Raw genomic sequence first — 13,049 nt, 5'->3', positions numbered from 1 at the left:
CCTCCTCCGGCCTCTAGCTCCTCCTCCTCTTCCTCCTCCTCTAGCTCCTCCTCCTCTAGCTCCTCCTCCTCCTCTAGCTCCTCCTTCCCCTCCTCCTCCTCTTCCTCCTCCTCCTCCTCCTCTTCCTCCTCCTCCTCTTCACTCTCAGCTCTCCATCGATTCAGACTCCGATATGACCGAAAGCTTCGGACTCCGACAGGAAGTCAGCGTTGTGGATCCTGGGAGGCCACGCCCCCTCATCGTCTTCCTCATCGGTGAGGTGACACTCATGGCCGTCAAGGTCCAGTCTGGTTCCAGGACCAGGCCCAAGTTCAGCCCCAGGATAAGGGACCAGGTGTTGAACTTTGTCTTGGTCCAGAACCAAATCTGAGTCTGAATCTAGGAGCAGGTCCGCATAAAGGTTTTGGTACCGTTCAGGGTTCAGGCTCAGTTTCTAACCTTTCAGGTCAAAACAGAGTCCAGTGTCTTCAGAGATGTCTTCAACCAGGGTCTGCAGACCAGGAAGTCCATGTTGGTCCACTAGATGGATCTACTGGAACGAAACAGAGAACACAGAGAACAATACACTGTGAACATCCAGACCAGGGTCCAGGACTGCGGTCTGGCACCACAGTCCAGGACCAGGGCCTGGGACCATGGTCCAACACCAGGGTCCATGATTAGGGTCCAGAACTAGGGTCAGGGACCATGGTCCAGGTTAGAGAGTCAGGCCCAGGGACAGGAGCGTCTGGGGTCCTCAGGCTGTGCTGTGTGTCGTCCCCAGGCGGACCGGGCAGCGGGAAGGGGGGTCAGGCGGCGAGGCTGGGCCCGGCCCTGGGTCTGGACAGCGTCTCGCTGGACGACCTGCTGAGGACGCGGCTGCTCGGGGGGACGTCCCCCAGCAGGAGGTGGGAGCTCGTCTCTCGCCTGATGAGCCACGGAGAGCTGGGCCCCCAGGTGAGAGTCTGGACCTTTACCTGGTCCTGGATCTGGTCCTGGTCCTGACCGTTGCCCAACAGGAAGACTACAGCGCGTTCACTGCTGCTGCCGTTTCCACGGAAACGGACGTCCCTTCACAACAGACCAAACTGCCACACATGTAAACGGGGCCTTGGTCTCAGGACTCAGACCTGGACCCAGACCTGGACACGATCCTGCCCTGGGACATCTGGATGGACAGGTCTGTGTTTGTCCACAGGAGGACACGGTGTCTGAGCTGAGGGGACGTCTGGCCGCTCAGCAGGGGGTCAGGGGCTTCGTGGTGGATGGGTTCCCTCGAGACGTCCATCAGGCTCTGAGCTTCCAGGAGCAGGTAGAGCAGTCAGAGGACCGGCGTGTCCCCGTCCCCGTCCCCCCGTCCCCCTGACCGGGTCCCTCCCGTCCTCAGGTGGGCCGCCCGGACCTGGTGCTGCTGCTGCTCTGCTCCGACCAGACGCTGCGCTGCCGCCTGCAGCGCCGCGCCGCCACGCTCGGTCTCCTAGGAGACGGTGGACACGCCCTCCAGAGATGCCTGGACACCTTTCACAGGGACATCGTGTCCATCGTCAGATACTACAACCAGCTGCACCTCCTCACACAGGTACAGCCGCTCCGCCTGTCACACCTGTTCAGACTGACTGCTGAGACTCACTGAGGCTGTTCTGTCCACCTGTCTGTCTCTGTCTCTGTCTCTGTCTCTGTCTCTGTCTCTGTCCGTCTGTCTCTGTCCGCCTGTCTCTGTCTCTGTCCGTCTGTCTCTGTCTCTCTGTCTCTGTCTGTGTCTCTGTCCATCTGTCTCTGTCTCTGTCTCTGTCCGTCTGTCTCTGTCTGTCTCAAGGTGGACGCTGACCGAGACGAGGACGTCGTCTTTGCTGATCTGAGTTCAGTGATCAAAGAAAAACTTTTCGAAGCGAGAAAAGACTGAAGAGTTAGTGTTGGTTAGTTAGTGTTAATAGGTTAGTGTTGGTTGATTAGTGTTGGTTGGTTAGTGGTGGTTGGTTAGTGGTGGTTGGTTAGTGGTGGTTGGTTAGTGGTGGTTGGTTAGTGATGGTTGGTTAGTGATGGTTGGTTATTGGTGGTTGGTTAGTGGTGGTTGGTTAGTGATGGTTGGTTAGTGATGGTTGGTTAGTGGTGGTTGGTTATTGGTGGTTGGTTAGTGGTGGTTGGTTAGTGGTGGTTGGTTAGTGTTGGTTGGTTATTGGTGGTTGGTTAGTGGTGGTTGGTTAGTGATGGTTGGTTAGTGGTGGTTGGTTAGTAGTGGTTGGTTAGTGGTGGTTGGTTAGTGGTGGTTGGTTAGTAGTGGTTGGTTAGTGTTTGTCCACTGAAATCTTGACCAGATGAATATTCACTGGTTTACTGCTGTGTTTGAGAGAGCAGGAGTCCGGTCACCATGGTGACCAGTGGTGGATTAGTGCTGGTAACCATGCCTGCCTGCTGTTCATTGTTTTGGTGTCACTGGTCACTAAACTGCATGTTAATCCTGGTAAATGTGGTAAGCTGTGGTAGGTTAGTCCTGGTGACTGTGTCTAGGAACTGTAGTCTCGGAACAAGTGCTAACCAGTCTGAGGTTAGTCAAGGTAACCGTGGCAACCAACGCAGATAGAACTGGTTACTGTGGTAACTAGTAGGTTAGGCCTGGTAACCGCTTCACTGAGACAGTTAGTCCACCTAATTCTGGTAACCAGATGTAGGTTGGTACTGGTAACCATGGTAACCAGCTGTAAGTTAGTCCAGGTAACTGTTTAAGCATCCGTTGTTCTGAAGACACATGAATCAAATTGTCAGCTCTTATTGTGAAAGGGTCAAAATAAACGATTTCCGTCGCGTTGAATGGATGAATGAATGAATGAATGAATGAATGAATGATGAATAAATGAATAAATCAATCAATCAATCAATGAAGGTTCCTGCTTGTAGTTTTTTTCACTCTTGGACAGAGGAGGACAGTGAAGGGCATGCAGCAAAGGATTCTGGGAAATCTGCCTTCTTATCACAGCTGGAATGTTGAAGAGATGAAAATAGACTGAAGACACACACACACACACACACACACACACACACACACAGCATATCTTGTTCATTTCAGCCTCCCTGTGACGGTTCAGCCTGGTGTGTCCTGATTGGACCAGCTGAGATGAGGGCGGGGCTTACATAAGCAGACATTTCAAAGGTTCCAAGGTGTGTGTGTTGGTGTGTATTGGGTGTGTGTATTGAGTGTGTGTTGGGTGTGAGCTGGGTGTGAGCTGGGCGTGAGTTGGGTGTGTGTTGGTTGTGTGTTGGGTGTGAGCTGGGTGTGTGTTGGTGTGTGTTGAGTGTGTGTGTTGGTTGTGTGTTGGGTGTGTGTTGGGTGTGAGCTGGGTGTGAGCTGGGTGTGTGTTGGTGTGTGTTGAGTGTGTGTGTTGGGTGTGTGTGTTGGTTGTGTGTTGGGTGTGAGCTGGGTGTGAGCTGGGTGTGTGTTGGTTGTGTGTTGAGTGTGTGTGTTGGTTGTGTGTTGGGTGTGTGTGTTGGTTGTGTGTTGGGTGTGAGCTGGGTGTGTGTTGGTGTGTGTTGAGTGTGTGTGTTGGGTGTGTGTTCAGTCAAATGTCTCATATTAAAGTTACACATGAATCAAATCGTCCATCCTGAACCTCTGGTCCAAAACCAGGTCTCGGGGGCAGCAGTCTGAGCGGGGATGCCCAGACTTCCTGTCTTCAGCTCTTCCTGGAGGATCTCAAGGTGTTCCCAGTCCAGCACAGAGACACAGTTCCTCCAGAGTGTCCTGGTCTTCCCCGGAGTCTCCTCCTTGGGGGACATGTCCAGAACTCGTCCCCAGGGAGGCGTCCAGGAGGTTCCATCCTAAAGAGGAGCTGATCCTCCTCACTGCTCCTCTCCATGTGGAGGAGCAGCGGCTCTACTCCCAGCTCCTCCCCCTGGTGACGTAGCTCCTCCCCCTGGTGACGTAGCTCCTCCCCCTGTCTCCAAGGCAGAGTCTCTCCACCAACCTGGAGAGGACAGACCAACTTCTTCTGGTCCAGGACCAGGGCCTGGGATCTGGAGGTGCTGATCTTCATCCCTGTCACCACACACAGCTGCAAACCGCCCCAGTGCATGATGGTCCAGGTTCCATGGAGCCAACAGGACAACATCATCTGCAAAGAGCAGCGATGAAATCCTGTGGTCCCTGAACCAGACCCCCTCCAGTCCCTGGTCCCTGAACCAGACCCCCTCCAGCTCCTGGTCCCTGAACCAGACCCCCTCCAGCCCCTGGTCCTTGAACCAGACCCCCTCCAGCTCCTGGTCCCTGAACCAGACCCCTTCCGGCTCCTGGTCCCTGAACCGGACCCCCTCCAGCCCCTGGTCCCTGAACCGGAACCCCTCCAGCCCCTGGTCCCTGAACCGGACCCCTTCCGGCTCCTGGTCCCTGAACCAGACCCCCTCCAGCCCCTGGTCCCTGAACCAGACCCCCTCCAGCCCCTGGTCCTTGAACCAGACCCCCTCCAGGCCCTGGTCCCTGAACCGGACCCCTTCCGGCTCCTGGCTGTCCATAAAGATTCTGAACAGAACCGGTCCAGAGTTCCGCCCTGCTGGAGTCCAACATGCACTGGGAACAGGTCTGACTTACTGCTGACAATGTGGACCAGACTCCTACTGCGGTCCTACAGAGACCGGACGGCCCTGAACAAGGGGCCCCGGACTCCGTTCTCCCAGAGCCCCCCTCCCCAGAAGACATCCAGGAGGGATAGGGTTGAATGCCTTCTCCAAGTCCACAAAACCCACGTGGACTGGTTTGGCGAACTCCCATGAACCCTCGAGGCCCCCATGGAGGGTCTAGAGCTGGTCCAGGGTTCCAGGGTTCCACGACCAGGACGAAAACCACATTGTTCCTCCTGGATCCGAGGTTCACTATCGGTGGAATCCTCCTCTCCAGGACCTGGAACAGACTTTCCCAGGGAGGCTGAGGAGTCTGACCCCCCTGTAGCTGGACCACATCCTCTGGTCCCCCTTCTTAAACAGAGGAACCAGAACCCGGCCTGCAGGTCCAGAGGTTCTGTCCCCGACCGCCACGTTGCAGAGACGAGTCCACGTCTGGAAAATGTCAAATTCCAATCCTTCATATCATGTCCAGGTTTATCACATCCTGACGTACAGACACACACACACACACACACACACACACACACACACACACACACACACACACACACACACACACACTTGGTGCTCAGGACCTCTTATCAGAGTTTCTATTCCAGTGTTCTTCCATATCTGGCCTCCTCTCTGCCGCCGCCTCCTCCTCCTCCTCCTCCTCCTCTTCCTCCTCCTCCTCCTCTTCCTCCTCCTCCTCCTCCTCCTCCTCCTCCTCCTCCTCCTCCTCCTCCTCCTCCTCTTCCTCTTCCTCTTCCTCTTCCTCCTCCTCCTCCTCCTCCTCCTCCTCCTCTCTCTTATAAAGCTCGCCTCCTCTGCTTCGCTCCATTCTGCCATCATGGCTCCGAAGAAGGTGGAACCGAAGAAGACGGAAGTGAAGAAGCCGGAGGTGAAGAAGGAGGAGGTGAAGAAGGAGGAGGCGGCCCCGGCGCCCCCCCCTGCCGCCGCCGAGGCGGAGCCGCCGCCCCCGGTGGTGGTGGAGTTCAGCCCGGAGCAGGTGGAGGAGTTCCGGGACGCCTTCACGCTGTTCGACGAGACGCCGGGCGGCGAGATGAAGATCCGGCTGGCGCAGTGCGGCGACGTGCTGCGGGCGCTCGGACACAACCCCACCAACGGCGAGGTGCTGAAGCTGCTGGGCCGGCCCAAGGCGGAGGAGCTGAACTCCACCCTCATGGACTTCCAGGCCTTCCTGCCCGTGCTGCAGCAGGTGGCCAGGAGCCGGGAGCAGGGCGGCCTAGAGGACTTCGTGGAGGGCCTGAGGGTCTTCGACAAGGAGGGCAACGGCACGGTGATGGGGGCGGAGCTCCGCCACGTGCTCGCCACGCTGGGCGAGAAGATGACGGAGGACGAGGTGGACCGGCTGATGGCGGGACAGGAGGACGCCAACGGACACGTCAACTACAGCGACTTCGTCAAGCACATCCTGGCCGGCTAGAGCCGCAGAGCTCCGCCTCCTGCTGCTGCTCCTCCTGCTGCTCCTCCTGCTGCTCCTCCTCCTGCTGCTCCTCCTGCTGCTCCTCCTGCTGCTCCTCCTGCTGCTCCTCCTCCTGCTGCTCCTCCTGCTGCTCCTCCTGTTGCGCCTCCTGCTGCGCCTCCTGCTGCTGCTCCTCCTGTTGCGCCTCCTGCTGCTGCTCCTCCTGCTGCGCCTCCTGCTGCTCCTCCTGCTGCTGCTCCTCCTGCTGCTCCTCCTGTTGCGCCTCCTGCTGCGCCTCCTGTTGCGCCTCCTGCTGCTGCTCCTCCTGTTGCGCCTCCTGCTGCTCCTGCTCAGGAGGCCATCACGTCTTTCCCTCTATAATAAAGCTGACTACTGAGCTTCCAGTTTGTGTCTCTCTGTCATCAGGTTTGGGAGGGTTACTTTAAAAATGTAATCCAGTACAATTACAAGTCACTTGTCAAAAAATGTAATCAGTAACTTACTCTAACTACAAAAAAAGTAATGTGCCACATTACTTAAATCAAAATAAAGACAAGGTTAGCAGATTCCTGACAGGTTAGCAGGCTAATAGCCTTTAGCTTCACTGTGACTTCAGGTGTGTTTCATCCCTGTAAAAGTGTCTCCAGGTGTGATGATGACTTCCTGGATGTTGAGAACATTTCCACAGCTGGAGGCAGGATTTTCATCATACAGACAACTTCTGTCTCAGACTGAAACACTACAGTTTCCGTCCAGAGAAAGAGTTTCTCTCTGGAGCAGTAGGAGCAAAATCCACTGGAGCGCCGGTTCCTTCATTCAGGTTAGACACATAACAGCAGAGTGGGAGGCTGGCCTGCTGATTATAGATCTATGGTGTTGTGGTTTGTGCCGTAAAGTGCTGGAAAGTGCTGTAAAGCGCCGTAAAGCACTGTACATTGCTGTAAGGTGACATAAAGTGCTGTACAGCGCTGTAAAGTGCTGTAAAGTGCCATAGAGCACTGTAAAATGCCATAAAGCTCTGTAAAGTGCCGTAAAGAGCTGTAAAGTGACATAAAGCGCTGTAAAGTGCCACAAAGTGCTGTAAAGTGCCGTAAAGCACTGTAAAGTGACATAAAGCGGTGTAAAGAGCTGTAAAGTGCCACAAAGCTCTTTAAAGTGCTGTAAAAGGTTGTAAATTGTATAAAGCGCTGTAAAGTGCCATAAAGCACTGTAAAGTGCCATAAAGCGCTTTAAAGGGCCGTAAAGCCTTGTAAAGTACCGTAAAGTGTCGTAAAAATCCGAAAAAAGCCTGTAAAGTTCCTGTAAAGTGTATAAAGTTCTGCAAAGTGCTGCAAAGTGCCTTAAAGCACTGTAAAGTGCTGTAAAATTCGGAAAAAGTGCTGTAAAGTACCCTGAAGCGCTGTAAAGTTCTGTAAAGTGCCGTGAAGTGCTGTAAAGTGCCGTAAAGCATTGTAAAGCGCTGTAAACTGGTGTGACGAGCTTTAAAGTGCCGTAAAGCACTATAAAGTGACATAAAGCACTGTAAAGAGCTGTGAAGTGCCATAAAGCTCTTTAAAGCACTGTAAAGTGCTGTAAAGTGCCGTAAAAGGTTGTATGTTGTATAAAGTGCTGTAAAGTGCTGAAAAGTACCATAAAGCACTGTAAAGTGCCATAAAGCGCTTTAAGGGGCCGTAAAGCGTTGTAAAGAACCGTAAAGTGTTGTAAAAATCCGAAAAAGGCCTGTAAAGTTCCTGTAAAGCGTACAAAGCGCTGCAAAGTGCTGTAAAGTGCCCTAAAGCACTGTAAAGCGCTGTAAAATTCGGAAAAAGTGCTGTAAAGTACCCTGAAGCGCTGTAAAGTTCTGTAAAGCGCTGTAAAGTGTATAAAGCGCTGTAAAGTGTATAAAGCTCTATAAAGTCCCACAAAGTGCTGTAAAGTTCTGTAAAGTGTATAAAGCACTGTAAAGTGCCGTAAAGTGCCATTAAACGCTGTAAATAGCGGTTAAGCGCTGTAAAGATCCGTAAAGCGCTGTAAAGTGCATAAAGCACTGTCAAGTGCCATAAAGCGCCGTAAAGCACTCTAAAGTGCCAAAAGCACTGTGAAGTGCTGTAAAGTGTGATAAAGTGCTGTAAAGCGCTGTAAAGCGCTGTAAAGTGTCACAGCATGTGTTTATGGAGCATTATTCACAAGTAATCCCGCTCAGTAATCCGTGTATATACCTGGAACTAGATTATCCATCCATCCATCCATTTTCTACCACTTATCCGGAGCCGGGTTGTGGGGGCAGCAGTCTCAGCAGGGATGCCCAGACTTCCTGTCCCCAGACACTTCCTCTAGCTCCAGTAGGAGGATCCCAAGGCGTTCCCAGGCCAGCCGAGAGACATAGTCTCTCCAGCGTGTCCTGGTCTTCCCCGGGGTCTCCTCCCAGTGGGACATGCCTGGAACACCTCCCCAGGGAGGCGTCCAGGAGGCGTCCTAACCAGATGATCGAGCCTCCTCAGCTGCTCCTCTGGAAGTGGAGGAGTAGCGGCTCTACTCCGAGCTCCTCCCCCTGGTGACGTAGCTCCTCCCCCTGGTGACGTAGCTCCTCCCCTGGTGATGTAGCTCCTCCCCCTGGTGACGTAGCTCCTCCCCCTGTCTCTAAGGGAGTCCAGCCCCCCTACAGAGGAAGCTCATTTCAGTCGCTTGTATCCAGGATCTTGTCCTTTCGGTCCTGACCCAGACTCAGGACCAGAGGTGAGGGGGGAACGTAGACTGACCGGTAAATCCAGAGCTTCTCCTTTCAGCTCCTTCTTCACCACGACGGACCGAAACGACGACTGATCTCTGCAGCCGCTGCACCGATCCGCCTGTCAGTCTCTCCTCCACCCTTCCTCCACCCTCCTGTCAGTCTCTCCTCCACCCTTCCTCCACCCTCCTGTCAGTCTCTCCTCCATCCGCCCCCCACTGTGAACAAGACCCCAAGATACTGAAACTCCTCCACCTGGACCAGAGTCTCTCCACCGACCTGGAGAGGGCAGACCACCTTCCTCCGGTCCAGGACCAGGGCCTCGGATCTGGAGGTTTTGATCTTCATCCCTGTCGCTTCACACTCGGTTGTGAACCGCCCCAGTGCATGATGGTCCAGGTTCCATGGAGCCAACAGGAGAACATCATCTGCAAAAAGCAGAGGTGAAACCCTGTGGTCCCCAAACCAGACCCCCTCCGGCCCCTGGTCCCTGAACCAGAACCCCTCTGGCTCCTGGTACCCGAACCGGACCCCCTCCGGCCCCTGGTCCCCGAACCAGACATCCTCCGGCTACTGGTCCCTGAACCGGATCCCCTCCGGCCCCTGGTCCCTGAACCAGACCCCCTCCGGCTCCTGGTCCCTGAACCGTAGCCCCTCCGGCTACTGGTCCCTGAACCGGACCCCCTCCGGCTCCTGGTCCCTGAACCAGATCCCCTCCGGCTCCTGGTCCCTGAACCGGACCCCCTCCGGCCCCTGGTCCCTGAACCGGACCCCTTCCGGCTCCTGGCTGTCCATAAGATTCTGAACAGAACCGGCGATAAAGTTCAGCCCTGCTGGAGTCCGACATGCACCGGGAACAGGTCTGACTTACTGCCGGCAATGCGGACCAGACTCCTACTGCGGTCCTACAGAGACCGGACGGCCCTGAACAAGGGGCCCCGGACTCCGTATTCCCAGAGCCCCCCCACCAGACACCACGAGGGACGCAGCCCAGCAACTTCTCCAGGTCCACAAAACCCATGTGGACTGGTTGGGCGAACTCCCACGAGCCCTGGTGCCCCCATGGAGGGTCTAGAGCTGGTCCAGGGTTCCACGACCAGGACGAAAACCACATTGTTCCTCCTGGATCCAAGGTTCGGCTATCGGTCGGATCCTCCTCTCCAGGACCTGGAACAGACTTTCCCAGGGAGGCTGAGGAGTCTGACCCCCCTGTAGCTGGACCACATCCTCCAGTCCCCCTTCTTAAACAGGGACCACCACCCGGTCTGCCAGTCCAGAGGCAGCGTCCCCGACCGCCACGCGATGTCACAGAGACGTGTCAACCAAGACAGTCCTGCACATCCAGAGACTGAAGGGACTCAGGGAGAACCTCGTCCACCCCGGTGCCTTGCCACCCAGGAGCTTACCGACCAACTCTGTGACTTCAGGTTGGGTGATGGACGAGTCCACCTCTGAGACCTCAGTCCACCTCTGAGACCTCAGTCCACCTCTGAGACCTCAGTCCACCTCTGAGACCTCAGTCCTCCTCTGAGACCTCAGTCCACCTCTGAGACCTCAGTCCACCTCTGAGTCCTCAGTCCACCTCTGAGACCTCAGTCTCTGCTTCCTCCAGGAAGACGTGGAGACAGGACTGAGGAGGTCCTGGAAGTCTTCCTTCCACCATCCTCTAATGTCCCCAGTGGAGGACAGCAGCTCCTCCTCCACTGGGGACAGGGTTCTAGACCTGCTGTCCCTCCTGAGGCGCCGGACGGTTTGCCAGAATGTCTCAGAGGCCGACCGGTAGTCCTCCTCCAAGGCCTCCTGGACTCCTCCAGACCCTCCAGAGCCACTCGGGCTGCAGTCCTCTGGTCCTGCCGGGTCCTGTCAGCTGCTCCTGGACTCCCATGAACCACCAGGACTCGACAGGACTCCTTCTTCAGCTGGACGGCAGCCCTCACTTCCTGTCTCCACCGCCGGGTTCTGGAGACCAGAGCTCCGAGCTGCTTCCACAATGGAGGACATGGAGGACATGGTCCTCTGGACTCCATGTCCCCAGCCTCCCCGGGACCTGAGAGCAGCTCTCCTGGAGGTGGGAGTTGAAAACCCTGCTGACAGAGGGTTCCACCAGACGGTCCCAGCAGACCCTCCAGCAGGTCTGGTCCTGCCGGGTCTGTCCAGGTTCCTCCTCCACCAGGGGGAGTCGGTCCACAGCTCCGTCCTCTCTTCACCCGAGTGTCCAAAACACGAGGTCAGAGGTCAGATGACACGACAACAAAGTCGATCATCGACCTCTGACCTAGGGTGTCCTGGTTTCAGGTGGTCTTATGGACCCCCCTGTGCTGGAACATGGTGCTGGTTCTGGACAAACTGTGGCTAGCACAGAAGTCCAACAACAGAACTCCACTGGGTTCAGATCAGGGAGGCCGTGCGATCCAGTCCCCCCTCCAGGTCTCACTGTCGCTGCCCACGTGGGCCTTGAAGTTCCCCAGTAGAACCATGGAGTCCCCAGTAGAACCATGGAGTCCCCAGTAGAACCATGGAGTCCCTAGTAGAACCATGGAGTCCCCAGTAGAACCATGGAGTCCCCAGTAGAACCATGGAGTCCCCAGTAGAATCATGGAGTCCCTAGTAGAACCATGGAGTCCCCAGTAGAACCATGGAGTCCCCAGTAGAACCATGGAGTCCCCAGTAGAACCATGGAGTCCCTATTAGAACCATGGAGTCCCTAGTAGAACCATGGAGTCCCCAGTAGAACCATGGAGTCCCCAGTAGAACCATGGAGTCCCCAGTAGAATCATGGAGTCCCTAGTAGAACCATGGAGTCCCCAGTAGAACCATGGAGTCCCCAGTAGAATCATGGAGTCCCTAGTAGAACCATGGAGTCCCCAGTAGAACCATGGAGTCCCTAGTAGAACCATGGAGTCCCCAGTAGAACCATGGAGTCCCTATTAGAACCATGGAGTCCCCAGTAGAACCATGGAGTCCCCAGTAGAACCATGGAGTCCCCAGTAGAATCATGGAGTCCCTAGTAGAACCATGGAGTCCCCAGTAGAACCATGGAGTCCCCAGTAGAACCATAGAGTCCCCCAGTAGAACCATGGAGTCCCCAGTAGAACCATGGAGTCCCCAGTAGAACCATGGAGTCCCCAGTAGAACCATGGAGTCCCCAGTAGAACCATGGAGTCCCCAGTAGAACCATGGAGTCCCCAGTAGAACCATGGAGTCCCTGGGAGGGGTGCTGGACAGTGCTCTGCCTGGAAGGCCGGGTCCTCTTCACTGCTGTTCGGCCCATAAGCCGAGACACCAGTGAGGAACCGGTCCCCGACCCGAAGGACCAGGGACCAGAACCTCTGGTCCACTGGGGTGAACTCCAACACCTGGCGGCTGAGCTGAGGGGCTGCAAACCCACTCCAGACCACCGCCTGTCACCACGGCAACGCCAGAGCAGTGGAGAGTCCCGCCCTCCTACATTACGACCTTTGCCGTCTCTCTCCTCAGAAGGGCTTTGGAACGGCTCTCGGTCTGGCCCGTCACCCAGGACCCGTTTGCCACTGGAGTCCTGACCAGGGGGCATGAAGCCCCCCGGGAACAGAGCTCAGGACCACGACAAGGGGGCAGTTCCAGAGGGAGGAACCAGATTACATGTTTGTAATGTACTGTAATGGATTACAGTTACATTTTTTGTATCGTAATGATTTAACGCAGTGACATGTAATCTATTACTCCACAACCCTCTTTCACACACACAACACAACACACAACATACACGCACACACACACAACATACACACACACACAACACACAGAAACACACACACACACAACACAAACACACACACACAACATACACACACAAACACACACACAACACACACACACACACACACACACACACAACATACATACACACACACACACACACACACACACACACACACACACACATACACACACACAAAACACACACACACACACACACACACACACACACACACACACACACACACACATACACATACACATACACATACACATACACATACACATACACACACACACACACACACACACACACACACACACACACACACACTGAATTACTGGGTGTCAGTTTCACTTTATTTGGTCATCGCCACACAAACTAGTTTCTGTTAGACTTGAACGGACCCGGGTCCGAGCCTGGACTGGATCTGGACCCCAGACCTGGCTCTGGTCCTGGTTCTGATCCTGGTTATCCTGGAGATCCATTAGAAACTACAGCAGTCTACATTTCCCATGGTGCAGCTGGGCGGGTCAGCCCTCCTGATTGGCTGCTCCGCGGTCCTGCCGAGCCTGGTGATTGGCCAGCTGGGCGAAGAGGCGGGACTT

General features: G+C 55.2%; 3 protein-coding genes across 4 annotated transcripts in view; 2 read left to right on the top strand and 1 right to left on the bottom strand.

Annotated features, from left to right (window-relative positions):
• ak5l (adenylate kinase 5, like) overlaps nt 1–1,882 on the top strand; it is a 2,330-nt gene extending 448 nt beyond the window's left edge. Inside the window, exons 2-6 of the mRNA XM_030104950.1 lie at nt 137–254; nt 764–936; nt 1,178–1,291; nt 1,367–1,558; nt 1,796–1,882. Of these exons, the coding sequence (XP_029960810.1) occupies nt 137–254; nt 764–936; nt 1,178–1,291; nt 1,367–1,558; nt 1,796–1,882 (684 nt within the window). The remainder of the gene's footprint in view (nt 1–136; nt 255–763; nt 937–1,177; nt 1,292–1,366; nt 1,559–1,795) is intronic.
• A 3,537-nt stretch (nt 1,883–5,419) lies between these two features.
• cmlc1 (cardiac myosin light chain-1) lies at nt 5,420–6,135 on the top strand. The gene has a single exon (XM_030104726.1). The coding sequence runs from the start codon at nt 5,420–5,422 to the stop codon at nt 6,014–6,016; it is 597 nt and encodes a 198-aa protein (XP_029960586.1). The 3' UTR covers nt 6,017–6,135.
• A 6,682-nt stretch (nt 6,136–12,817) lies between these two features.
• Nucleotides 12,818–13,049, bottom strand: part of LOC115398145 (regulator of G-protein signaling 3-like) — a 17,361-nt gene continuing 17,129 nt past the window's right edge. For both annotated transcript variants that reach the window (XM_030104796.1, XM_030104795.1), the window contains exon 17: nt 12,818–13,049. This exon is cut by the window's right edge and continues 132 nt beyond it. In XM_030104796.1, coding sequence (XP_029960656.1) covers nt 12,975–13,049 — 75 coding nt within the window. In that variant the 3' untranslated portion in view covers nt 12,818–12,974.

The sequence above is a fragment of the Salarias fasciatus genome, chromosome 12 (assembly GCF_902148845.1).
Source record: "Salarias fasciatus chromosome 12, fSalaFa1.1, whole genome shotgun sequence".
In the NCBI taxonomy this organism is placed as follows: Eukaryota; Metazoa; Chordata; class Actinopteri; order Blenniiformes; family Blenniidae; genus Salarias; species Salarias fasciatus.
This window is presented reverse-complemented; position numbering and strand designations above follow the sequence as displayed.

What these genes read in the sequence shown, in the direction of transcription:
- cmlc1 (XM_030104726.1), top strand. Translation starts at nt 5,420, where the DNA reads ATGGCTCCGAAGAAGGTGGAACCGAAGAAGACGGAAGTGAAGAAGCCG.